This window comes from Zonotrichia albicollis, chromosome 5, assembly GCF_047830755.1.
Source record: "Zonotrichia albicollis isolate bZonAlb1 chromosome 5, bZonAlb1.hap1, whole genome shotgun sequence".
Classification (NCBI taxonomy): Eukaryota; Metazoa; Chordata; class Aves; order Passeriformes; family Passerellidae; genus Zonotrichia; species Zonotrichia albicollis.
Window position 1 is genome coordinate 37,534,836 of NC_133823.1, and position 27,847 is coordinate 37,562,682.

The 27,847-nt window shown below is 39.0% G+C and overlaps 1 protein-coding gene across 1 annotated transcript; it reads left to right on the plus strand.

Annotated features, from left to right (window-relative positions):
* Positions 1 to 117: 117 nt before the first annotated feature.
* On the plus strand, positions 118 to 23,401 carry TRAPPC11 (trafficking protein particle complex subunit 11). Its single transcript, XM_074541366.1, has 29 exons — positions 118 to 551; positions 1,514 to 1,683; positions 2,109 to 2,179; positions 3,036 to 3,150; positions 5,451 to 5,550; positions 6,298 to 6,371; positions 6,595 to 6,691; positions 7,511 to 7,644; positions 7,969 to 8,116; positions 8,567 to 8,660; positions 9,012 to 9,091; positions 9,196 to 9,274; positions 9,356 to 9,410; positions 10,359 to 10,504; positions 11,543 to 11,604; positions 11,707 to 11,839; positions 12,422 to 12,552; positions 13,054 to 13,209; positions 13,695 to 13,882; positions 14,084 to 14,232; positions 15,796 to 15,917; positions 16,618 to 16,737; positions 17,099 to 17,164; positions 17,264 to 17,420; positions 19,018 to 19,126; positions 19,372 to 19,463; positions 20,346 to 20,479; positions 20,844 to 21,011; positions 22,469 to 23,401. The coding sequence occupies exons 1-29, from the start codon at positions 345 to 347 to the stop codon at positions 22,511 to 22,513; spliced, it is 3,402 nt and encodes a 1,133-aa protein (XP_074397467.1). The 5' UTR covers positions 118 to 344; the 3' UTR covers positions 22,514 to 23,401.
* The last annotated feature ends 4,446 nt before the right edge of the window (positions 23,402 to 27,847 follow it).

Consider the following 27,847-nt stretch of genomic DNA (forward strand, 5'->3'; position numbering starts at 1 on the left):
CCGCTCTTCCTCCTTCCGCTCACTGGCCCCTTCGCAGTGACGTCCCCGCGCGGGCGCTCCTCACTGGTCCGAGGGGCGCAGCGGAGGCTCCGATTGGCCGCTCGCGCTGCCCTTCCGACGCTGCCCGGCGCTCGCTTCCTGAGGCGGTGGCCCGCCCGCGCCGCCTCCCGTGACCCGCGGCCGCTCCCAGCTGGCGCTTCCCGGCGCTTCCCGGCTCCATCCCGCCGCAGTGAGCGGCGCTACGGGGAGCGCGGGCCCGGGACAGCGGGGCGCTCTTGTGACCGGCCTGGGCCGCCCTCCCACCGCCGTTCCGCTGCCTCGCAGGCCGCCGTCCCGGGCGCAGGATGACCCCTCCGTCTCACTGGGACTTCCCGGTGGAGCTGTGCTGCCGGCCCATGGCGTTCGTCACGCTCACCGGCCTGGACGTGGTGTACAACGCCGTGCACCGCGCCGTGTGGGACGCCTTCTGCGCCAACCGCAGAGCCGACCGCGTCCCCATCTCCTTCAAAGTGCTGCCCGGCGACCACGAGTACCCCAAGTGCCGGACGAAGGTAGCGAGCCCCGGCTGCGCCCCATCCCGGCGGGTTCCGTGCCGGCCCGCTGCCCCGGCGGGCTCCGGGAGCGGCCGTGCGGGACTCGGCGGCTCCCGGCGGGGAAGGGCCGTGCTCCGCTCCGCCTGGGCTGCCGCCCGCTGGCACCGCGCTCTGCCGGCCCTCGGCTGCCTCTGCCCCCGATGTTGGAGGGAAGTGTGGGAGCTTCAAGGCAGGGAATTGTGAGGGCGAAGGGGAAGCCGAGGGCGTTGTGATGGAGCGCTGTGGGAAGCCCAGGGGTGCCTTAGCTCATGAGCCAGAAGCAGAGAAAGCCCGCATGGTTTTAAAAGTACTTTTTAAAGTACTTGCTACTCCTGTACATAGCATTAAGGTGCTTTGTAAAGTTTGAGCTTTGATGAACCCGAAATTTAACTCTGGAGAAACTAGACAATGTATTCTGAAAAAAACCCTAACCTAACCTCTAAAATTTAGTAAAAAAAACATTTCACTTTAACTGAGTGAAACAGCAGAAGGAATATCTCTGCTATTCTTTCTGCTTTGCAACGTCAATGAGTTTAACTGTTACAAAACTACATAATTTCATGATGCTGGTAAAGACAAGGACTATAAACTGGTGTGTCCTTGCACTGTTTTGAGAGCTCTGTTTTCAATTGAGCCTAGTATTTCATACTAGCCTATATTCTCATACATGGCAGTGTGTGAGACTTGCTCCTAAACTTGACCCTCTTCTCCAGCCTCCCTGGAATCTGTTGTTCTTTGCTGCTAATATCTCAGGCACCAGGCCCTGATGCCTGAGCTACTGAGGGATATGGTTAATAGAAAGCAAAATCTTGAGGGGAACAATGTTAAAGGCAAGATGACAAACATAATAAGTGGCAGGAATTTCGAGGATATGCCCTTTGTCCTGCTATAAATGTTTGAAAATGGGTTTTGTAGCTTGCTTCAATATTCTCTGTTTTCAGAGGACATCCTATGAGTGGTATATTCCAAAAGGAATCCTGAAGACTGGTTGGATGAACAAGCACCTGAATTTGGTTCCAGCTCTTGTGGTGGTGTTCTATGAACTGGACTGGGATGAGCCACAGTGGAAGGAAAAACAGTTGGAGTGTGCTACTCGAGTTGAAATTGTCAGGTAGATATTTTCACTTGCTTCATTATGTACTGCAAACTAATGTAAGTGTGAATTGCAGAATCTCTTTGCATTCTAGAACATACACTTTTTTTTTCTTAAACATAAATTAAGGGGAACTTGAGCTTTGCTTTTTAATATACAACTCAAAATAAAGAACTTTTTAATGGTTTATTAGTAAAACCATTACTTATTTTACTTCAGTAAAAACAGCCCCTGAAATTTTTCTTGCTAAACTCAACACATTTGTTCTGTCCCAAAAGAAGGAAGACAGCATTTTCTGAATGATGGAGCATATTGTGTTGTTTGGCTTTTTCACCTTTGTAGCATTCTTCAAGCACTTCCATCTAGATTGAAATATTTTTTTCCTGATTATTCAGCAATAAGAAGTGAAACCTTGACACTGTGCTATGTTGTCTTTATTTTAGGCAAAGTTTACAGGGAAGAAATACCAAAGTTGCTGTGGTTTTGATTCAGAAAAAAACACCATTGCCTCCAGGTACTTGAAAACTCTGTGCACAGTTGTGGAGTTCTCGTTTTTCAGAAGGCGCAGTGGACTGGGCTGACTTTGGTTTGTCACATAATCTGTGGTTCTTCATCTGATGTCATCTACATTCATGAAATGCACTGTGACTGCAGCAAGGTGTAAGATAAAAAGGGCATTCAGGACAGTTGACCCTAAACATTTGATACTTTTATCCCTAACTTCTTCCTCTTAAGTCCAAGTGCGTTTTGTGGTACACAGTATCAGAGATGGCTTATATGGTAATACATTTGACCTGCCTTCTTACAAGCAAGCAAATTTTTAACATTGCTTGGGATCAGGAAAAGCAGTAAAAGCATTGAGAACTTAGAGGAAGAGTGTTTAGTACCTACAGAGGTCTTTTGTCTTAACTTGGTTTTAATTGATAAAATTTTGGAGCCACATGGAACTGTGAAATGTGATACACTTTTAACTTTACATTTCTGTAGAGCTACTGTGTGCTTTCTAGTGTCTGGCAAACCATGTTTTGTTTTTTGCTCCACCTGCTGTATGTGTTTGTCTTTCCTGGATGCTATTGTATTTCCCAAGACATGGGACATTTAATTCTGTGAGAGATGAAAAACATCAGACTCGTAATTTTTTGCTAAAAACTGCTAGAAAGTTTCTGCATGTGTTCTGCTGGATGAAGCACATAGTACTCTGAAAGAAATAAGAAAGAATGTGCTGTTGGTTTTATCTCTATTAGATTTTTCGATACTGTTTAGACCTTTTGGTCTACCTAAGTTTCATAACCTGATCTTTAAGCTTTTAGAACTGGTTTGACATTGCAGCACCACATACCTCTTACTTGTGTTTTCCTTGACTTCTCTAGGGGAAGATGTTATTGCATCAGAGAGGGCTGCAGCTTTGTGTAATGCTTGTGACCTTTCTGGAAAATCACTCTTTGTGCTTCCCCACACGGATCATCTTGTTGGCTATATTATAAGGTAAGTGCTGTAAAACCCCTGTCTTGCCCTGTTTGCAGAGTGTGGGATGGCTTACAGGTCACCTGGCCTGCTGGCAGCAGATGGTGAACACTTGTCTCACAGGGGAAGAGAGATCTGCACACAAGAGTTAGCAGAGCTTACTGAGGGGGCTTTAAAGTAGGCTTAAAGTGGGAAAGGGATAAAACCAGTTTCACTGGAAATAAGCCTGGGGTCAGCATGCCAGTGTTGGACTGTTGGTGTGCTAGTGAGGGCCTTCATTCTGCTCGCTCAGTGGAGATGATGGAAATCCATGCAGTGTCCAGTTCTGGGCACCTCAGTGCAAGAAAGACACTGAGGTGCCAGAGTGTGTTCGATGAAGGGCAACAGAGCTGGTGAAGGTCAGGAGCAAAAGCCTTCTGAGGAGCAGCTGAGGGAACTGGGGGTCTGTAGCCTGGAGGAAAGGAGGCCTGGGGAAGACCTTATTGCTCTCTGCAACTCCCTGAAAGGAGGCTGTACTGGACAGTAGGATGGGCTTGGTCTCTTCCCTAGGGCTTCCCTTCAAGCTGTAGGATGAGAAGAAATCGCTTAAATTGCTTCAAGGGAGGTTTAGATTGGTGAAGAAATTTTTCCTAATATCCAAAGGGGTTATCAAGCATTGGAGTAAGATGCCTAGGGAAGAGGTTGAGTCACCATTGAAGGTGTATTTAAAAGGCATGTGTACTGTGCTTTGGAACAGTAGGATGGGCTTAGTGGTGTGGCTTGGTAACAGGTTGACAGTTACATTTGATGATCTTAAAGGTCTTTTCTAATCTAAACAATTCCATGATTCTGATGGAGAATTTGAGAGATCACAGGTTGAGATGAATGCTCTTGGCACTGATTGTAGACCAGCAGTGAATGTTTTACCTGTTTGCTGGAATTCTTCAGGTTGTTCTGATGAATTCTGCACAATTTCATTTCTATGTGAGGTTGAGTAATGACAGCCAGAGATGTTGCTTTTAAAGAAATATTTGTAGATATCCCAAGTGGCCTTTTCTACTTCTACAGTGGTTTTGGCCCTGCTGGTTTGAAATGATTTTCCATACAAATATGTTTTTAGATTTATCTCTTAACAGGCTTTTGGTTTTTCCCCCACTTTTGCTCCCTGGCCATGTAGTTTTCTCCTTCTGTTTATGTGAAGTGGCATCTATCTGGTTGCAAATATTATGTCTTTGTAATTTTCTACATTTCTTGTGCCTTCTGTTTTGATATTTACATGGACTACAGCTTCAAATAATTTAGGAAGGCCTTTCAAAAGCAGATTGAAGAAAGGCAAACACTTTTGTGTAGCTCTAAAAAGAAGGGCTCAAACTAACGAAATCATGTTTTACAATAATGAGTTCTAATTTTCCCATGTGTTCTCAGGGAGAAGACAGGTCACAGTCTGAGGTTAACTTTGCTCTCACCCTCATATTTATATATAAACAGTATAATACTCAACATCAATTAATGCTGCTATTGTATCCAGTCTGCTCACAAACTGCCCTGGAATTGATCAAAACAAAGTAACCATTACTTCTAGCTTTTCATATTTTTTTCAATGCTAAATTGAGATTATTGTAACAGAACTGGTACTTCAGCCTTTATTTCTTTCATGTGCCAGTGCTTTTGCATGTATTCCTCTCCTAGATTTTGATCTTGTTCTAGTTGATTTTACTCCTTACAATATATGCTCCTTAGGTCCTCCTCTCATGTTGCATTTGGTGTGCTTGTCCTCTGTGTCCTCTGTGTCCTCTCCCCCTGTGAGTTGCCGTGGGCTGTTTCTCTTGCTGACAAGTTTTGCTGTTACCTCTGCAACCGAGATAGCTGTTGATGTTTGGGCAGAATGATGAGACCTGTACCCTCAAAATTTTATTTACTGCTGTTTTTTCCTTTCCACTCCTTCCCCCACAGTCCAGCAAACAGAAGCAGTTCAGATGTATTCTGTGAGCCTCAGCAGGGTTTTCTTGTTTTGACTTAAGGGCATCTCTCATCTTTCTATTACCTTGCAAAATCAGAGCAGCTTATCCTGAGACTATCTTAAATTAAATACTGGTGTTTGTTGTATGAGAAGTTAGTATATAAAGCTCTCAACTTACTTGTTCTACTTATTACTACCCTTTTTGTGAAAGATTTTTGTCTGCAGACTGTTACCCTGTGTGGTAACTCAGAGGAGTTCAGTAATACCGCAAGGTCCTTTGCCAACACTAAAATAAACATGATTAAAAGTAACTTATTTTGAAGAACTTAAGAATTTCTTTGTGGGAGAAACTTTGTGACACTTATGAGCAACTTTGTTGCAGGTTGGAAAATGCTTTCTATGAGCATGCACAGACTTACTATTATACAGAAATAAGAAGAGTTAAATCTCATAAGGAGTTCTTGAACAAAACCACTCACCAGGTAACATTACCCTATTTGTGAAATACTGTGCAATCTATTTTGCATGTTAAAACATGAAAATAAGTGTTTGTTATTTAAATGTTTTTATTCTTCCCTTCCATTTAGAGATGTCCTCCCTTAGTATAGGAAGTAAATTTGGTTCTATTTTCTGCAATGTAAACTTTGATTGGTTTTGTTCTTACCTTTGTCTTTCTCACATCATCCTTAGAAGAGCGGCAGGGCAAAATTGAGTTCTCAGATTAAAAAAAGAAAAACTTCTCATTTATCTACATGGTTTAGCATATTTGAGTGTAGTATCTTAAGTTGTGGGATGTGTTTCCCTTAGATATTTTGTACTCAGAGTTGCACTTGATTTCAGTTTTTAACTTTTGCTTTTCAAATCCACTCAGACACATTATGTTCTGTTGTGATTACCAGCTCTGCTCTCTTGGAAGCTGGAAGTGGTGAGCTTCCAAAGTGGTGAGCTCCAAACCACAATCAGCTCTGTTGGCATAGAGATTTTGGGCTGTTCCAAAGCTTCTCCCTTGTGCCAGGGCAACAGGCTTTGAGTAGATGAAATCTGTTGAAAGATGACTGCTGTGTCATGGTGAACTATAGACAGAGCTAGCAGGAAACAGTTGCACAGTCACTTGTTTCAAGTCAAGCACTGTATTATGTAGACTTCTGAAGTTACCACTTGTATCTCTTTGTAGGTAACAAGGTCTGTTTGGATGTTTGTGAATGATGTACCCTGGTTGTGTTTTGCAGCTTTTGTTTGTTAGACACCAGTTCAAAATAGCCTTTTTCAGTGAGCTGAAGCAGGATACACAGAATGCTCTCAAGTAAGACTCATGTTATCTTCCCCCACCCTCTCTACCCCAAATTGCTGCTAAGCCATAAACTGACAAATATTTGCCTGAATGCAAAATTATTTAAACATGTATGCAAGGGGCAAGTTCTTCACCGGGAAGAATGCTCTGGTTGGAAGGCTGTTTTTCACTGTTGGCAGTCCTGTTCTAGAACTTTATTATCATGTGTGATTTAACTCTTGTTATTCCTGCTTAGGAATTACAGAACTGCATATAATCTTGTGCATGAATTGAGGGCTCATGAAACAAACATGCTGGAAATCAAGACCATGGCAGGATTTATAAATTACAAGGTAATAACTGTACTTCTAGTCTTTGACAACTGTTACTTAAAAGAAAAAAGTTGATGCATCTTCAATGGGGAAAAGTTGTAAAGTTCAGTTTTATATTGCTTTTACAGAGATGGATTAGAAAGAGTTATCATTGGAACACCAATTATGCTCAGACTTGCAGAGACTTCTGAATTCCACGCAAATAAAGATTCTTAGCTGAAGTTTGGGGTTATTTTGCAGGATTTAGGTTCATTTGAGATGCAGTCTTCTGAATGACTAGGCTCTAACTCTCACTCTGAGCAGGGAGAATGAACACCAGGGCTGCTTATTCCTTGAATATTTTTGTCTTGTTGCAAAGCTTAGGCCAGTTTAGATCAGTTACTGCTTGTTTGAGGGAAGAAAGTAATTCTCTAAGAATCACTCCATACTTTCGTGGTATTTTGAGGGCTTTTAGGTAAAGCAGAACTATCCCACCACTTACAAGAATCTTGGAGTTGTATTCCATCAAATTCCATTTGTGAACTGCAGGCTTCTAAATAATGATCTTTCTAGAGGCTCTGAAGTTCCCTGTTATATTTGGCAGTGAGTTATGCACTGTTCTGTTGATGTCTTGGGCAAGAAGGGGATGATAAATAGTATTAGATGAAATAGAGAGCCACATGGTTTCAGGTGTAGTACATTTTGGTTTACACCTGTAAACCATAAACTTTTCTTCCTTTATTTTTTATGCAATTTTTGCTCTTCAGAAATATGTAGAATTAGCTGGGGGACTGGTGGGGTTGAGTGCTATTCCTTAGCAGCCTAACAGTGGTTTTTCATTTTACTTTTATCTTTACCTAGATCTGCCGCCTCTGTTTTCAACATAACACTCCACTGGATGCAATTGCACAGTTCAGGAAGCATATTGACCTATGCAAGAAAAAAATAGGAAGTGCAGAACTGGCTTTTGAGCATGCTGCCTGGATGTCTAAACAGTATGTTTTTGCTTAGTAGTGTTTTAGACAAACAGTGAACTTCAAAAGGTTTACTTGTCTAGACAAGATACCAATTCTTAGTTCTCTAAGAGATGCACAAGAACATAAAATACACTGTTGTTCTGTTTTGCATTGATCATTGACTGCTTTTCTCTTTGAATGAACAGAGTATGAACAAATGCAGCCATAGAACTTAGATGCAAAAGTTCAGAGAAATATAATGTGTCTTGAGTAACCAGAACTTTCATTTGTAGGGTACTTTTTAGTTCCTATTGCTGTTCTATACACAATCTTGGTTATGAACGCTTTGGGTTTTTTTAACAGGTTTCAGGCCTTTGGTGACTTGTTTGATGAAGCAATTAAGCTGGGGTTGACAGCAATTCAAACTCAGAATCCAGGTTTCTATTACCAGCAGGCAGCCTACTATGCACAGGAACGGAAACAACTAGCAAGTATGCTATGTAACCATGATGTAAGTTGGGAGGGAGAAAATGCTTTGTAATTAACCACATAGTGAAATCCCTAATGTAGTCTTAAATGGAAGTGGAACAATCTGTAATATGTGTAAATGAAACCCTAGAAAAGGATATGTGTCTTTGTGATGCTTGTTAACATTACATATATTTGTATTGTATGGAAAAAGTTGCCCCAGGACGAATACATCAGTATTTATTTATTTACAAATAATTCTGACATGTTTAAATTTTTTTTTAAATATATTTTTGCATCTCTGGGTACTTGAGAACTGACTTTGTTTTTCCAGTATATTTATATGTGCACTGTGTCTGGTGACTTACAGGAAGCAGAGAAACAAGAGCATTGGTACTAGGATACGGGGGGGTATTGTTTTAATATTTTTCTAACACTTACCTGGCAGAAGATGAAACAGGAACCCTTTTAATTGCTGTATTTGAATTTCCAGCCCTCTGTGCCATATCCCAGTCCGGATCCCCTGGAAACACAAACTGGAGTGCTTGACTTCTATGGGCAAAGACCGTGGCGCCAAGGAATACTGAGTATGTTCCTCTACTGCTATGGAAATGGGAGCTTGAATTCTTATTTGGGATCACATTAGAAAAGGACTAATTTGTCTTAACATACACACTTTAAATGTTAAAATGTGCAGTATAAAGACTAAGTGGTTTGACTGTAATTTGCTGGTTTTTGGTAGATTCTTAAAAGCATGGGGAAAGATAGTTGTGTTCTAGAATTTCCCTTCGAGGGAGATATAGCTGCATGTGAGGTAATATAATGTGTGAGGGTGTTTTGAGTTGAAGCTTGCATTGGATGTTGCTTATGGTATAAATTATTCCCTTTGGGTCTGGACAGAATTCTGATTTCATGGATTTTTGCATTGTCTTATGCAGGCTTTGATCTTTCTGATCCTGAAAAGGAGAAGATGGGGATTTTATCCCTACAGCTAAAAGAGAAAAATGTTCTTCACTCAGTAAGTTTTATTCTTTAAAAAAAAAGAAAAATAGAAATCTGTTGTTTTAACATGACTCTAATGTTTGCATATATAATGATACTGGTAATGGTTTTACCCACTAGGAGCTAATAATCACTTTGTTGAGTAATGCTGTCGCACAATTCAAGAAGTACAAATGTCCAAGAATGAAAAGTCATTTGAGTAAGTATAGATAATCAGATGCATTTTTAAAATTTAATTTTGCAAAGGTTTTCAGTAGTGATCTGGATTTTTTTTTTCCAGTGGTTCAAATGGGAGAAGAATATTACTATGCTAAAGATTATGCCAAAGCTTTGAAGTGAGTATCATTCATGATTGCTTCTTTTATATGCTGCCTTCTCACTAAGACCCCATGTTTTATTGCTATGGAATAATGTTGGAAGCTTGTATGACATGCTCCTTGTATCTGGTTGTGATTGAAGGACAACCTATTGAGTCTATGAACCCCACTTATATTAAAGAAACTAAAGCAGATGAGTCAGTTTATTAGAGCATAGAAACTTCCTGCTCTGAGCTGTTGTGGAAATTTGCCATATTAGGCAAATTATCTGTTTCTTACTCACTGATTGAGTGCTGTCTCTCTTGTTTGAAGTAGGAGAGATGTATTTGCTGGTTAGTAGGTAACTGGAGTTTACATGGAAGAGAAGATAGGCTAGGATAAGCAGATCAATTTGTGTCAAGTCTGACTGTTCTATGAACAAGCATTTTTTGTTTATGTTAGGTAGATTTTTCTAAAGTAGGCAAAAATTCTTGTCTTGGATAGCTGAGAAGAATTTTAAAAATTACTGCATAGCTAGTAACAGCAAACAGTGGTCAGTATTAGGAACATATTAAGGTGCGTGGTTTTGCCTGATAAAGATTGGTGCATATGTTGTGGACCTTTGCACCCTTGAAGGGGAATAGGAAAGAAAAGAAACATCTTGGCTTAAGGAACATTACATTTCTTCTGCTCTTGGACTAAGGCAATTCTGTCCAGTTGCTGTTTTGCTAGTTCTTTGTGTGAGGACAGATGAGTTGTCTTGTGAAAATATTTCTATCTAGAAATAGAAAATTCAGGGAATAAATGTTTCTTTATCATAGCTTCATGCTGGTTTTGATAAATCATTGCCTTGTATAAACAGTAGACTTTAATCTTGCATTTGTATTAGTGAAAATGAATTTTGTATTAATGATACCAAAAAAATGCATGCTTCTAAAAAGTGTTGGTGAGCATAACTTGTTTCCTCTCAACCTTGTTGTGTTGCAGGCTGTTGGATTATGTTATGTGTGATTATCGCAGCGAAGGATGGTGGACCCTCCTCACCTCCATACTGACAACAGCACTCAAATGTTCATATCTGATGGCCCAGCTGAAAGATTATATCACATACTCTTTAGAGCTACTGGGCAGAGGTATTCTTCTTTGAATATTTTGAAATGTGACAAATCATTATCAGATGCAGTGCTTACAGTGCTTCAAATTATTTGACTACAAAATAACTGTGTACTTGTGCTGATTTTCACTACTTTCTGTGCTACGCTGGGAGTCGAGTTGGCTTTCTTCTATTGTAAAATTCATTGCATTCAAATAGACTGTGTTAGGATATCTGAGATGCAGAGCTTCATTTGAGACTGTTCAAATAATGTAACAGGAACTTCCTGAGCTTTGGGATGGCAAAGAACAATAGTACAGCTAAAAGAGAAAAACATTTTTTCCTAGTAACAAACCTAACACAATTTTTCTGGACTTTAATATCCCAAATATGCTTCTCCAAGACTGTTTCTAGAACTCTGCTGATGAAGTATGTTTTAGGGGAGAAATATGGCATAGGGTGGCTCCACAGTAAAAATGCAAGCACTATGGTCTGTGTGGTGCCTACTCCTTGACAATGCAGAAATGATCCTTTGGGGCCCTAAACTGCTAATACCACTATTAGTGCAGGTGTGGGAAAAATGGCTTTGCATCTTCCTAGAGCTAGCCAGGCTATGCTGCTTTGTATTGAAGAATAGAAAATGATGCAAAACTACATTTCTTCAAGAAAAGAATGCTTATTTTAAGTAGTCCTTGTTTCTTCCTGTCACCCACTGTAGTTGATTTTTTCAATATTATCTGAGCTGGCCTCTTTGGAGTTCCAGACTTGTCTATGCTTTTTTCTATTTTTAAACATAAACAACAAGGAGACATAAGCATTATTCTTCTGAGGCTTTGCTCCAATAAAATGCAAAATGCTTATCTAATAGAAAGATATTTTACTTGGTTCCAGTGAAAGTAAGAGGAAACATTTAAAATGGGAATGTCCTTTGTTATGGTAGATGAATGTTAGAATTTTTTTTCCCCTGGAATGTGTTGTTTGAATGATGTAATCTGAGTGTAATATTTACTGTTAAGTTAAGAGAAAAGTAGAGACCCTTGCTTCTGTCTTGTAATCTTTGTTTTGTTCTCTTTATTAGCATCTACTCTTAAAGAAGATCAGAAATCCAGAATAGAAAAAAATCTCATAAAAGTTCTGATGGTAAGAGGCAGAACTCCTATTTCCCTTTCAAATAATGCTAGGAGTGTTCAGTGTCTGGTAACCTTCTTTTGTTGTTCTTTGTAATCCTTTGCCTGCATACAGAATGAAAGCCCTGATCCTGAACCCGATTGTGATGCTGCTGCTGTGAAAGCATCACAGAAATTGTGGGCTGACCGTGTTTCCTTGGCAGGCAGTAACATTTTTACAATAGAAGTCCAAGATTTTATACCATTTGGTAAGTAAGAAAGCAAATTTACACTAGATCATAAATTTGGATCACACCTTGCAAGTAACTAATTAGGATGAAAATATGAAGGATATATTAAAACTAACAACAGTGTTCCAGCCTTGCTCTGTTCCTTGTCTAAATCAACAAGATAAATAATGAGAGAAGTTGGTGGTCTCTTATCCCTGATATGGATTACTAAAGTATTCCCTGTTTTTTGAAAGACTTCTGATATTCAGGTGTCCTGTGAAGTAGGGTTCTGAGGAAAGAGGGCAGAGTGTGTGCAAAGTAATACTTGCCATTGGAAAGGGAGCATGCATGACATCCAAATGTACAGGACTGTCTGTTTTTTGCTGGACATCTGCATCTCCTCTCCTGTGCAAAGGTTTTGGCCAAGTGCTGAAAAATGCCTTTCTGTGGCAGTAGTTGCCAGATTTGTCCTTGCAAAACAGAGTTGTAAAAGTGTACACAGAAGAATTCTTGCCACAATCATTTCAGGAGAGTGCTTCTGGAATTTAATGTTGTAGTTTGTTTAACATCTACTTCTTGTTTCTTTTTGCTTTTCCTTTTTATTTTCTTTTTTAATTTCAGTACAGTGCAAAGCAAAATTTCTTGCTCCTAGTTTTCATGTTGATGTTCCTGTGCAGTTTGATGTGTACTTGAGAGCTGATTGTCCTCATCCTATCAGGTTTTCTAAGCTCTGCATCAGTTTCAATAATCAGGTACCTATGTTCTGACTATATCTGACTTAGTGATAGAAACTGATAATAAGCATGGAATAACGTTTTATTGGTTTTAAGCATTAGAAGAAAATTGGTTTTGCCTAAAATTATGTTAATACTCAAGCTGAAAGATGTCTGGGTTTTTAATGCATTATCTGTTGCTTTTGACAAATATATTGATACATTGATATATGGAATAAGACTGGTTAATTCATCTGTCAAATCTAGGGCTTTTTATGAAGCTTGCTAAAGTTTCAGAAGGATCATTTTAATCTCTTATTTCTTCTGATTCATTAAGTTATATTACTATAATGGATATCTTGTGGCAAAGAATTGCAGTGTAATTACTAGCTAGTTTAACTTGGATATTGTGAAAGGTCAGAAGAACCCATACAGTTTGATCCAGTGACACAGAGCTTTAATATTTGCTCATTGCCATTACTCTCTAAAGATGTCTTCTGAATGAATGTATCGACTTTTTTCCCCACTTCTCCATTGTAGGATTACAACCAATACTGTGTTGTAGAAGAAGCCTATCAGAAAAGTGATATTCTAGAACAGTCATCACAAGGAACAATGTGCTTAGTTCCTGGCAAAACAAGAAAGTTCTCTTTTAAATTTGTTGCAAAAACTGAAGATGTAGGAAAGAAGATTGAGGTTTGTTCTTTTGTTTTGTACCCTTCTTACTGTTACATACAATGAACTCAATCTACAATGCACCCCTATTCTAGCACCAGTTAAAAAGTCACCACAGTTCTGAATGTCTGAATTCTTGAAACTGAGTATCAAAAGTGAGTGAAACTATTGACAATGACAAAACATTAAGAAAACCAGAAAAACCGAAGAAAATTTTATAATTTTTTTTTAAATATGAGTAGTACTTAAAAAGTGAGTGGTGGTATAGTACTATGGGAGGGTAGGAAATTACAACCTATTACACTGCTTGCACCTGAACACAGATCCTTATTCCACTGCTGTCTCATTAAATGAAATCCTGGGGTGGTGAGGTCCTCAGTCTCCAAGCTGTCAGAAGCTTTCTGATGGTACATGTGTTTATGATGTCTGTCTGTGTTGGAAAACTACATTCCTACAGCAGGTGATCAGAAGACTCACCAATAGGTGTTTAAATTTGTGTCTGTCAGATCACATCTGTGGATTTGATCCTGGGAAGTGAATCTGGCCGCTGTGTGGTTCTGAACTGGCGAGGAGGAGGGGGAGATGCTTCCTCCTCTCAGGAAGCACTGCAGGCAGCACGCTCCTTCAAGAGAAGACCCAAGCTTCCAGACAATGAGGTGCACTGGGACACTTTGACCATTCAGGCCAGCACGATGTGAGTAACTGGGGTTCCAGACTGGTCTTTTTTATTGAGTTGTTCCCATCATGTTGTTTTTCAGGAGTCTCACATCTCTTAATTTAATAGGCCATCAGTTGTGGGAACTTTTATACAATAGGGTGTTTTAGCCTCCTTTAAACTAGGCTTAAAAGCAAGTTATTTAAGAAAGATACAATAACTGAGTCTTTTCTCTTAAAGGATTATTTCTAGAGTGCCGAACATTTCTGTTCAGCTCCGTCATGAGCCTCCTGCCCTGACTAATGAAATGTATTGTTTGATTGTGACAGTCCAGTCACATGAGGAGACAGTGGCCAAAGATGTCAAGCTTACAGCAGGTTTAAAGCCAGGTATTTGGGGTTATTTTCTTTTAATTCAACAGTCTCATAATTGGCTCCTTTTTGTGGATGCAGTGCAGAGAAATACAGTAAACTGTTTTCTCGCAGTAATTAAAAGCCAAAACAAAGTGAAAGTTGGGAATGATGAAATACCACTGGTAAGAGCAGCAGCTAACAGACTCATTCAGTTCTGATTATTTTAACCACTGCTTGTCTGTGGTGCTTACATGATTATTTTCAGAATATAAATGGTTAGAAGTTTGAAAGAAAACATGAAAGGTTTTCTATTCTTTTCTGACTTTTTATTCTGTTTGCTTGTTACTAAAGTTATCTTTTCCCCAGACAGAGATCTTTTCCTTGCTGAGCTGAAAGCACTAGACAGTGCTAGATAAATGTTTTCTAAGTATAGACTTTGTGGGTTTTCTCTCACACCCACCCTGGTTTTTTTGTTTTCCCTCCCCTGGAAAACATGGTTTGGTTTTTAAACCACTTGAAATTTGGGGAACAATGGAGCACTGAAGCAGTATTTCTTAGAAAGCAAAGGAGAAAAATGCATATATTGTATGTCTGAGTCCTACTATCTCTATGTAGATATGGCTGACAGTTTTCAGTGTGTGAAGCCCAAATGTTATACTCAGTATTCATCTTTGTAGCAATTCTCCTGAAAGACAAAAGTATTTTTTTCAGTCATTAGAATATAGGATGCCATGCATTCTGTGTATTCTGAAATAGAATTTTCTGTAGAGTTGTATGGTTCATTAAAGTCACTGGAGTATTCTTGAAACTTGTTTAATTGGATGTTTGGCCTTGGCTTCTAAAGCACTGTTTAATAGATGGTCTTTGTTGTTCTTAGTTTTTTTTTTTTTTTCCTTGCTTGATCTAATCTCTTTAACATGGGATATGCAAGGTCAGTGTGGGTTTGCTGATTGCATTAAAAGAACAATTGAAATCTGACATTTCACTTATAGGGAAGGTGATGTATTTTCCACAGTAGTAACTCTTTGGCAAGATGTGGCTTGTTTTGCTTTGACAATTATGCCATGTAATTGCAGTAATGCCATTATTCTAGTTAAGCTCTGACTGAAGAATAGTGTCATTTAACATCTATACATTTCTTTTTATGTACTTTCAACACGGACTTGAAAGAAACATTTTTAAAATATGTGAAATCATTAAACCATGTTCTTGAAAACAAAGAATCACAGAAAAGTGAAACTTCCTTTCTACTTCATTATAGAATATCAAGAAAAACTCAGATCACATAATCCTGTTGTATTACATAGATGGTAGGGAATATCTAGATATAATTTCTGATTTTTGAGATTTTTTTTTTCTAGCCCAAAGAGATGTAACAATAAACTTTCAAGGGTACAAATGCTTCCAAAACTTGGAAAATTTTGAGGTGTTGTCAAATCAATCTTCTGCTGGTACTTTTGAAAGATTCTCTTGACAAAATGAACGGTGTTAATTCCTCATGCATTGCTTTTAGAGATTTTTTTTGTTTTGTTTTAGTTATTCTTTTCATGCTTTAGTGATGTAAGCCTGTGTGGATATGAAGACTGTTTTTAATCCTAGGGCAAGATGCTAACCTGACTCAGAAAACTCAGGTGACTCTTCATGCAACAGATGCATGTGATGACTCTTTTCCTGCACTGCTTCCTGATATCCCTGTAGGAGACTTGCAACCAGGGGAAAAGGTCAGGGCTTAAAACCTCACTTCTCTATCACACTCAAGAAAATAGGGACCAACTGATAAAAGACTCCCTTAGACAGACTTCAGTTTACTTTCTGGTATCTGAACCAATAAATTAAATGCTTATGGCATATTTTGCTTACTGTTTAGATGTAGTTTAGTATTCTTTTAATGAGATCATCTTTTGGACTAAATTGGAGAATAAGGTATGTTCTGTGTTTGATGGTACAGCTGGGAGATAAGAAATAAGGAGGCTAACTTCAACTGCTAATGAAATGTACTGCTTAATGGACAGTAGGTAATAGTCAGCAAGTGTGTTCAAGATGGTAGAGGACCAAATATGCACTAAACTGAAGTTGTGACTAGTTAGTTAGAAGCTGGTTATGTCATGTACTACACAGTTATGGTTCTTTTTTTGTATTCTTAAGTAACAGACAAGTATCTGGAACAAATCCAGTGAAGCAACTGGAGTTGTGCTGGTCTGGTTAAAAACATTTGCTGCATGATCCAGATTGTGCATTCTAGGAGATACATTATGGTCAAAATAATAATATTAAATAATAAATTAAATAAATAAAAATAAATCATTAATAATTCTACTGTTGCCCTGTTGGACTAAGTCAGATAATTAACAACTTTTGGACAGCTCTAGCCCTAATTAATGTAGTTTAGCTATAGCTCACAGAGTCTCCTTTTATTTGCAGCTGGAAAAACCAATATACATCCGTTGTGGAACAGTTGGTGCAAGAATGTTTCTGTTTTATATTTCTTACTTAATCAACACTGTTGTTGAGGGGAAAGAAATCCTCTGCAGGTGTCACCGGGTAGGTTTTAAAGATGCACTGTTTGCATTTTATACAGGTAAATTTGTGAAATACAAGAAATATTCTAAAAGCTGTAGTTTTGAGTATCTTAGAAACCTTTCCAGGAGATAGAATAAATGCTAAGTCAGCAGTATGGTAGCCCTTTTTAGCATGAGCAGTTCTATAGCAATTAGCAGAGGAAAAGTTTTCTGTATTTGTTCGTAAATATCTTTAAAGATACATTCTTCCCTGGGGAGGACTGATTACATTAATATAAAGTTACTTTTAATTGTTATTTTAATCTTTGACATCAATAGCCAGGCCTTAAGTTGACTATAACTTTTTTCCTCTATTCTTCCCATCTCTTGTGTTGCTTCTAAAGGATGAAACTGTAACCATAGACACAGTATTTCCTTTTGATGTTGCTGTCAAATTTGTCTCCACAAAGGTATGTGTTTGAAAAGTTGTTCATGTTTTGGAATCACAGCACTTTGGAGTCACACCCTGTTTAGTTAGAAATAGTCAGAGCTTGTGTGTGTCTCTACAGCTGGAGCACTTGGACAGAGTATTTGCAGATATACCATTTCTGCTGATGACAGACATCCTGAGTGCCTCTCCTTGGCCTCTCACTATTGTAACAAGCAAGTTGCAGCTGTCAGCTTCCATGACCCCAGTAGATCAACTGGAATCTTATGTGGAGAATGGTAAGTTTCCTTAGAGTATGTTCTCTGTCAGGAGGATACTTTTTGCATAAATTGGGAGTAATAAAGGGGGACACTTTAAATAATGTTTGTTTATTGAATTGTAAGTGGAGGAAAGCTGCTTAGTACTCTAGTTGCTTGCCAGAATACAACTTGGACAGCAGCATGCTTCAGAATTTAGTTCTGCTTCACTAGGTCAACTAAATAGACTTGGATGATGGATGGTAAAAAAAATCTGATTATAATAGACATGAGGGGAAGCACCTGAAATACTTCTGAAATGCAATTTCTTAGATATCCATATCAAAAGATACTCAATATTTCCAGTGTTTCTGGGCCATATATACTTTCTGGAATGCACTTTACCATGTGATAGAGGCAGTATCCAAAGGCCAGTGATCCAAGTCCGTGATTACTGTCACAAAACTGAAAAATGTGAACCTAGAAAGGGTAGGTTATAAAGAACAACTGGTAGTAGCCAACTTTTTTTTTATATTACCACAGTTTAGTAACTTATTATTTGCATTTTAAAAAGTTGTCTTGATGATCTCAGCCATTCAAACTGCGGGGTGTTAGCTTTGAAGTTAAAAAATTGGAGTACTTAAAAGTAGAGCTGATCCAACATCTTCCAACAAAACACCTTCTTTGCATTTGTGGCATCAGAGATGTGAATTATGTCTTCTGTCAAACTGTGGATGCAATGAGCTATTCTGGGTGGCTGCCGTGTGGGACAGCTGTCCACTCAAGTTATCAAGGACTTGCAAGGCTCTACTTGATCTGTTGATTCAAGGATTGCCTGGCAAAAAGCAATTATTTCCTAGATCCTTTCCTCTTCAAACTGTGATGTTTCATCTTCAGCTCTGGCACTTGGTGCTTCATGGCTTCTGGCTGGTGCTCAGAAAGAGCTAAGTGCCAGGACATGGGAGCCATGTAGGTATTAACTGTTCAGCTGTCCATCTTTTGGTTGATGTTTTTTTTTAAATATTAATGATAAATTTTGAAAGACCAAAACCCATTTTCTTATTACTTTTTTTAAAATCACTCTCTACATGTAAAGGCACTCTTTTTTTTTTTTTTTTTTTTAGTTTATTTGAGTGGACAAACAAAGAAAAGAAGAAAAGTGAGAATTCAGTTTCACTGAAAAGCCTGTAGATGTTTCTTGTATTCCTTCTCTTCCCCTGCCCTCATCCATTTCTGAGGGAGAGGGGATGTGTCCATGTTCATTTTAATTTTCAAGCATTAGAGGCATCTTATGCTGATGTCTTGGAATCTGCTGTAGAAGTGTAGAATTTGAATTGACATTATTTTGCTTTTTGTGTGTGTTTATGAACTCTAAATTTGCAATGATTCATTCTGTGTGTACATTAATGATATTATAATGCTGTTCATGAAATAAAATGAGATGTATTTGTGTATGTTACCCTTTCATGTATTAGAATACTTCCCAATCTATTGGATTTATACATTATATAGGTATACTTTTCAAAGCACTTGAAAGGCCTTTCTGGCTGAATGCTTGTGTTTGTGTCATATTGCATTTCTAGGCTTGGTGGCTTGGGCTGTTATTATGCTTTGATTTTTAACAAAATCTTGCTGATAGTTGTTTTACAGACAGGTGAGAGTGCCAGTGAGTGCTTTTGCCTTCGATGTCCTCCAGTTACTAATGCTAGTGGAGTGGCAACTGGATGTTATATAATTTCCTGGAGGAGGTAAGCATCTCTTGGCCTTGATAAGGAGAGAAGTAAGCTAGTTTGGTTTTAGGAATGATAGTAAGATGTTGGGTTTGGGGTTTTTTGGGAATGAGGAGTAGTGCAAAAAATGAACAAAATGTATTTTCCTGTAACAAGCAGTGTTTAGACTTTGGACCTACTAATTACTACTTAATTTGTATACTTACTTGATAGTTTATGTAGTGTAATGTTCAACATGGTCTGCATTTGACTTTTTCCTGCAGAAGTTCACCTGTGGAAAGTGTCCCTGTTGTTAACACAGTCATCACTCTGCCACATGTGATTGTAGAGAGCATTCCTCTCCATGTTAATGCAGGTAATATTGATTTGGCAACATACATGTCCTAATTAGAATTTCAAAGACTGACAAAATTTTTACAGCACCCAGAGCTGTAAAATTTACTGTAGCAAAATACAGAAAAGTGGTACTGAATATTATGGAGCTAGAGAAAGATACTCCCTCAAGGCTTGCTCTTCTTTCCCCTTGAGGGGAAGAGGAGGTTGGTAGTTGCACAAATGTGTTCTCCTAAAAGCTGTCAGTGGAGCTGACATAATACTCAATGTGTGTTATGTGGCAGCCCAGAGGCTGGAGTTGGCTCTGCTGTGCTGCCTTCCCAGTAGGTTTCTCTAGATGCCCATGGCAACAGTTGTTCCATCCACCCACGTTCTGGGTGCATCCCAGGAAGAAACAGACTGGAGGGCTGGAGATGCTTGTTGGCAGGTGAAATGTTTCTTTTGTAGCGCTTCACCTGCACAAGAACAGAGGGAGGTTGAAATGCCCACCAAACACACATCATTTCAATGCTTTCCTCAGCTTGGTTTCATTTGTACTGAGATTCTTCCACTATCCTCCTATCCTGTTACACTTTGTAGGAACTTCCTGACAGTATCTGATTAGATTTTGGTAAGCTGAAAATAGTCAGCAGCAATGGCAGTGACTTCCTAGTTAGTATTCTTGGGCAGTGTTAGCAGCTGGGAGGTTTGTGACTAGATGTTGAAACATAGTACTGAAAACTTCTAATAAAGGTGTGTTCTGTTGTTTAATCTGTTTCTAAAAAATCTCATCAGAAGGACTTTAGCTGCCTAGTGCTTGTATCTTTTTTCCTTGATCTTTCACTGCTTTTTGCAATAGACTTTTTTTTTTTGAGTGGAACTTGAAGATGTGTTTTGTTTGAGATAACTTACTTTCTCTCCATAGATCTGCCATCATTTGGTCGAGTCCGAGAGTCCTTACCTGTGAGGTATCACCTGCAAAATAAAACCAATTTAGTCCAGGATGTGGAGGTGTCCGTGGAACCCAGTGATGCCTTCATGTTCTCTGGCCTTAAACAGGTACAGAATTGTCACATCCACTCATCCTGCTGGTAGTGAAGAGTACATTGATTAGACTTACACTGATGTTCAGAGAGGATAAACTCATTGGTTTTTAGATGTTTAAAGTATGGTAAATTCTGTCTGGAAGAATATATGAAAGCAGATTCAATTTTGGGCTAGATGGAAGCCTGTCTAGGAGCTGTTTATCATGTCATTCACAGGTAACGTTGTTTTGGTATAGAAGCAATACTTCAACTAGAATTGGAAATTAGTTGATTCTTTCCAGCTTCAGAAAGTAACCAGTGCATAAATAGAAAATAGGCAGAGCTTTGGAACACAGAACTTACCTATGGTTGTGGCTTTCTTTCCTTCTTTTGTTAAGATCCGGCTCCGGATCCTCCCTGGCTCTCAGCAGGAGATGCTGTATAACTTCTATCCACTGATGGCTGGCTATCAGCAGTTACCTTCTCTGCATGTGAACCTGCTGAGATTCCCTAACTTCACCAACCAGCTGCTCAGGCGCTTCATACCAACACACATTTTTGTAAAGGTAAGGCTGGGAGGAGTCACTTGTGTTTCAAGGCTCCCCTTGGGGCTGCTCACATTCTGGGGACAGCCACCCCAGCTGTGTTCAAAGCTGTGTCCCTAAGCAGGCTAAAATGTCCAGCTTGTAACAGGGTCACTTGCTTGGAAAAATCTTGTGTTGTGCATTGGTGTTGTCAGCCAAAATCTTGAGGAAGTCTGTTTCAGTGCAGTATGTATTTGGTTACCACTAGGTGAATGAGCTGAGTGTGCTTGACATGTCCCTGATGTTCTGTTCCATGTCTGACTCTGTAAAAGGAGTTTTAAAATTGCCTCTATTTTGAGCACTGTAGAGCAAGCTAAGTAACCAAATACTTTTAATACCATGATTCATAGCACTTCTGAAAAAAGTGTTTGAGCAACTCATATGACTAAGTTCAGAGACACTGTAGCATCCCACACATCCATAAATAACTTCTAAAAGCACATTCTGTCAGTGAATCAGTCTAGAATTTTTTTTTCATAGGTGGTATAATTCTGAAAACAGTTCAATCATGCCATGAAAAACAGATATTTTTACTTTTTAAGAATCATTTAAATCCATTTGCCCAAAACAGTGCTTTCTCATTCCACTGCTGCTGTCTCCAGAATATTTGTTCACTTTTTATTCGGACTCTTAACAAGCAAGGAGCCCAAATGCTTGTTTATGTGATTTGAGATGAACTTATTCAAAAATATGTAATCATGTTCCTAGGAAACTGGCCTGGTGTTATTTGAATTTTGTTTTAATCAAAAGAGATAGGCAGAACTTACTTTTTGAGTGTGCTGACAGTCACTGGCTCTTCAAGACTGGTAGTCAGGGTGTCCTCCTAAGAAAATAGAAGAGGCTTTTTTTCTCAAAAGCGTGGTGTTCATAAAACTCCTGTGGACTCTCAAGCTTCAGAATTCTTTGCTTTTTCTTTGGAGTTGTAAGAACATCAGAAAACCTTATTGTAAGGATGCCTTTTCTTCTTTAGAACTTCTTCCTTGCTCTCTTCTATCTCTAGTGATGTTGCTTAAAATTTCTCCAAGAAACTGTCAGTCTAATTCCTGTTTTACACATTAACATTTATCAGCTTTCTATACTGCAGTAATGCTCAGAGCTCTGATCAGCCAGGCCTTGTCCAAGCTGTGCACATGTGTGTGGAGGAGGCATTTACCAGGGCAGTTGAGGAGCTGAGGCCTCCAGGGGCCAAACTGAAATTTCATTTGGATGTCCTGTGTGTTTGTGCCACTGTTGGAAACCTTTAGGAGCAGGATAAGCTTGATGCTACAATGTAGAGCTACACTGACAACACAGTGTGTTGCAGACTTAGTTTCCTAGTAGTCTATCTTTTTTGCCTGGGTGTGGGTTTTTTGGTTGGGTTTGGATTTTTGAGGGAAGTTTGTTTGGATGGCTTGTTTTGTTTTAGTTTTTTTTAATTCTCTGTCTTTATTTTCTTAAAGCCTCAGGGTCGCCAAGCAGATGACAACTCGATTGCAGCTGCATAACTTTGAGACCTGTACCTCTGCACTTAAAGAAATGGGATGTTGCACAGAATATGTAAAGCTCACTTTGATCAAACCATAAGAATTCAATTTTATTTTGAAATTACAACTCTTAGCAGAACTAATGTTTTAAAAAAAGCTAGTGTTTCAGAGACTTTCTTTAGGGAATAAACACATGGGGAAATCTTGGTGCTTTATTTAATGGGAGCATTCTTTTGAAGTTAATTTTGAATGTCAAACTCTGAAAAGTATTATTGAGGCATATTAAATGTCTTGAATATTTAAGAAATGCTAATTCATTTGACCAAACCTGAAAGATGTTTTCACAGTTAACAGTGCAAAGTGCAATGTTTGTATTTACTATTAAAAAGAACTTACCATTTTTTACAGAAGTTTGTCCTGTGCCACTTGTGTTGAAGACAGAGCAGGTTGTGCAGTAGCGCTGTAAATTACAGATGGCTACATCTTACTGTTGCAATTGAGCAGCTTACTAGTCCTTTAAAACCATAACTCTCAAAAGGCACTATTTCTCCTAGGTAAGCCATACATCCAATTTTGAATTCAGCAGCTAGTTTAAAGAACAGAGATTCAGTCATACCAGTTGGACTATCCAACCTGGAGCTGGTGTGGTTTGGGGTTACTTCTACACACAGTTTCCAGATTAAAAACATGTCTTGATATGCTCCTGCTGTGTGAATTTAAAAAATAAACATCCTACTGTTGTACAGCTCTGGATGAACTGGTGTGTAAAGTACAGTAAAATATGTATATATAAAAAAATTCATTGTGAAAATTTGCGTTGTTTAACTTTCTAAATAATTACATTTTGATTGCTTGGGAAATACCTTATTTATTGTCAAAGTGAAGTTCTAATAAACTGCTTGTGACAGAGTACTTGTGAAACTGTCCCTAACTGCATTGCTTTCACAGTTTTTTTGTAACTCTGATCTCACTTGTGGACTCATACATCCATCTGTGGCATTGAGGTCCAAAAGAACAGCTGGGATACTTGAAGGAAAGCATGAGTGAAGTCCTGAAAAAATGTGTGAGGATATGCTGTTTTTCCATGGAGTGCAGAGGTAGCTGTGTTATGAGGGTTTTTCCAATGTATAGATGGGGATGAGAAGATGACTGACAAACTGTGCTGGGAAGAACAAATTAAACCTTCCTTATTCTTTGCCTAATGTACTGAACTAAGTGGCAGTCAGGGAATAGGTATCTTATCTTTCTCTTTTGTTTCAGGGTTGGTTTTTTTTTTAGAGTGGAAAATGTATTTCTTTTCCAGATATTTTTTTTCTCTTAAGTAATCACTCAGGTTGCAGCAATGCTGGCACCTCTGTTACTTCTTCTTGAAAGACATGTTGATGCAAGTAGTGTAAGTGTTTGGTGGAGAATTGGGTGCCTTCCCCCACCCCCAAAACAATCTAACAGTGGTTTTTCTCCCTTTGAGAAAGGGGATGACATAAAATATTTTACATAAAATATTCATGGTTACAATAATGTTGAAGTCTTAAGGGAATTGTGTAAATACATTCCTACTTAAAATTGTGAGTAGTAAGAATAATATGGAAAAACAGGAATGCAGGCATATCCCACACCGTGTCAAAAGCTTGCTGCTTTGCCATAGTCACAATTCCTGTTCTTTCATTTGCAGAGGGAATCCTTTCTTGTTTTGTTTGATCTTACTAAGCTGTAAATACTACAAAGCAAATATTTTTGTGCTAATTGTCTCTAAAGTGCTAGGCACACCTTTTGTGCTATGTAAATGACTGATGTGAATGAAAACATGCAGCAAGCAGGAGCCACCTTGTTAAAAATGCTCGAGACATGATTAATGATGACTATCTTTCTGACTCATATGATTCTAATGCTGAGGGGAATGTTTGTGATTCATTACCCAAATCCCTTTGGAAGTCTTAAGGAGATATTCACATATATTTCGGTGTAAGTGCAATCTTTTTATTATTTACTATATTTTAATAAGCACCATTCACACTTCAATGTGTACTACATAAAGGTAGTCTATTTTAATTGGAACTAATTAAGTATCAAAGAAAGGAGAAGCTACATATAAGTTTAAAAATAGCTTTCAGGGAAAAAAGATTGAGATGAACATGTTCAAACTGCTACTGAGCTGAAGACCTAGCCCTAGCACTGTAGTTTCCTCCCCTTTATGCTACTTGCTGCATGAGAGGGGGAGAACTTGTCCCATCTCAGTGCTTGGAAGGGGAAGAACATTTCCCATCCTCTCTGATCTAGCCTACAGCAAAGTCTGGAGTGGAGAAAGTGCTCTGTTCCTTCTCCATTGCTTCCAACCACTAAACTCTAGTTGTAGGAAATTAAGGAAAAGTGAAAGTTTCAAGGGAAGATTTTAATTTTAGATTCATTTTTAGGGTCTTATATGAAGTACTCTCAGATTGTTGATTTCTAGAGGAGTTTGAGGTTCTGCCAGCTTCCTTTTTGGATATCCTAATGAACAAGTTGTTTATTTTCATGCTTTCTCTATCTTCACCTGGGAGATAGGAAGCCTCTTGGGGGTAAGAATATTCTGCTAGTACCCTCCTTCAGGTTTGAGGTTACTGTGTTGAAAGTAAGAAGAAGGAAAAAAATCTCAAAGGCACCTCCTTCCTTAAACCTCCTCTGCTGCTTCATTTTCCAACAACAAGCTCCTGCTCCTTCATGTCTTTTCAGGGAAGAAGTTTGGCTAAAGGAGAGCAACGTGGGTATCTTACACCAAAATACCTTCCCAACCCCCCTCCAGGGATGGTTTTGGCAAGAGACTTCTACGGCTAAGGGGGCAATCTCTGCTGTATTCCAATGATTAGGCATGCTACCTGGTTAACTGAAGTGGAGGATAGGGAGCTGTGCAGGACTTGTGACTGTGTTTAGCTCTCTCAGATGCAGGATGCCCATGCAGAGTGCTTTCCATCTCTGTTTTCAGTGTATCAGGTGTGCCCTCACAGACACTTGGCTTATTGGGCTGCTGAGGCAGCTCCTGCTGACCAGTGCCCTGGGTTGTAAAATAGTTCATGATTAATAACACTCCTTACCTCACCAGGAATATGGTTGTTGAGTAGCTCTGAAGTGAGTTGTGTTGTCAGTAAGAAAGTGTATATCCCAATTATTGTGCTTAAAGAAAGTCCAGAAAATAAGTTTATATGATGTGTAAAATAATTTCAGAGAGTGGTTTCTTTAGAGCTCTCTGCAGGGATGGTTTGAGGTACTGTCTGAAAGAACTAGATAAGGGGAAAAGTAGTTTCATCTGCTTTGAGGTTTCTGCTGGAGTAAACCCTAGAGATGAAGAAACCTAGTAGAAGTGTTAAATGCCACCTAGAACCTGTTTAATCCTGTTAAATTTAAGGGCTAGCGTGTAGCTGGGTTACATCTGTCTGCTTGCAAAAATCCACAGAGCTGCCTTCAGATAACATAGATGGAGCCTTGTCTAGACTTATTGCAAGCTGGTCAGAACTTATCCCAGCTGTTCTGTACTTTGGGATGTCAGCAATCTTCTCTACTGCCCAGAATGTCATCCATGCAGAATGTGACTCCCTGCCTTTCCCTTTGCGGCCAGAGAGGGCTCAACATAAGCAAGCTCACTGCTTTTCAATAAAATTGTTTGAAGGTTCCCTTCACTCTCAGGCAGTGGCCTTCCTGCTTGCTTGCTCATGCAAATAGGTGCTGGCTTCCAGAGGGCACTGGGGCCTTCTGTTTGATGTCTGTATGTTGAAGTTTCAGTTAATCATTCTAGAAGCCTAACTGTTCCTCCTCCAACAGTATTTTTACTTTAAAACATGCACACACTTTCCCCACATAAATAATTTTGCATACAAAAGTTAAACTTTTTTGTACTCTTTAGCAATGACTGTGGCGTTTTTAATACTTTAGAGTAGATAAGGGTAAATCTTGAACTTGTAAATTTTTTTCCTTGATTTTTTTTTTTGCTAATCAGTATTTAAACTACTCATTTCCCAAAGTATTTTAATAAGTAATTAAATTAATTAGCTGAAATATATTGAATCCCGTTGCTTCTCATTATGTACCTTTTATATATGCATACATGTATACGAACTCATACCTAGGTATGCCAGTGAAATAAATAAATTCCAGTAAAAGAACAATGAACAACTAAATGAGGATAAAACCTCTCATATTTCAGTTCCCTGTCGTACACAGAAGACATTCCAATAGCCTGCAGCTTGGGATGAACTTAGCCTGATTTTTCTTACAATACCATAATAAAAATCTTCTTGGCACCCATTTTCACAAGCAGCAGAGATGGGGTGGCTGTCTTGCACGCTCAACCAGGGGCATTCCAAGTGACTGCTCCAGCCCTAAAATAAACAAAACCATGGCCATGGGCCTGCTTTACAGCAGCCAGTCCTGTGTCCCTCCAGAGCCACCAGCTGTAAGCCTGGCATAAGAACATAGGTACACATATGGATATATAGATATATACACCCTCTGTTCTGTAACTGACATCAAGGAATCCCACCTCAGCATCTCCTGAAGCTTGGGACTGGGACATATGTGCTCAGTAATGGATTGCTTTCTCAAAATAGCCTACAAGTGTAAACTGTGCAAACACTTGTAATGATAAATATCAAAATATATATGATAATTACAGAAGGAAGGAATATAGAAATGTACTCAAAGATATCAAAATGCTCCCTACTTGGTATTCCATAGATTGGTTTCTCTGTGCACCAACATTAGGAAGTTACAAAACAAAGTTATTTCAGTCCAGTTTTCAGGGACCAGCCTCTTTCTAACAGGAAAAAATGGTAATTCTTCTCTACCTACTACAAAAATTACCTTATAAGACAAGATGTTTATAAGAGGTTCCAGAGGTCAGACAAAAGTTATCTTTAGTAAAATCTCCCTCTCTCTTAGGGTCACTGCTCTTCCACTGAAGACTTTCATGTGGCTAACGTAACAATTGCTTGCATTAATTTATGACCTCAAAGATACCCATCACTTAGAGTGGATTTGGACTTGAGAAACTTTTCATTCAAATACTCTTATAGCCCAGGAACAAAGGGATGCTGATAAGAACGATTAATGAATTCAGTGAAGGAGTTTTTGGGTAGTGAGAGAGGAATGCTCTTATCTCCTCAGCCATGTACTACTGTGTACACCAGCTAAGTTTAAAAGAAATGTTTTTCTAATTCCTGGTTATTTTCCCTAAGGAGGTCATGCTTTTTGCTGGAGCAACCTGATATTGCTTCACTGACTGGAAAGGAGCTGTGCCCATTTGCAGCTGGGGGGAACTGGAACAATTTCTTTGTGCCACGGTTACTCCATGAGATGAGGCATGCACTGCTGAGCAGAGCACATGAG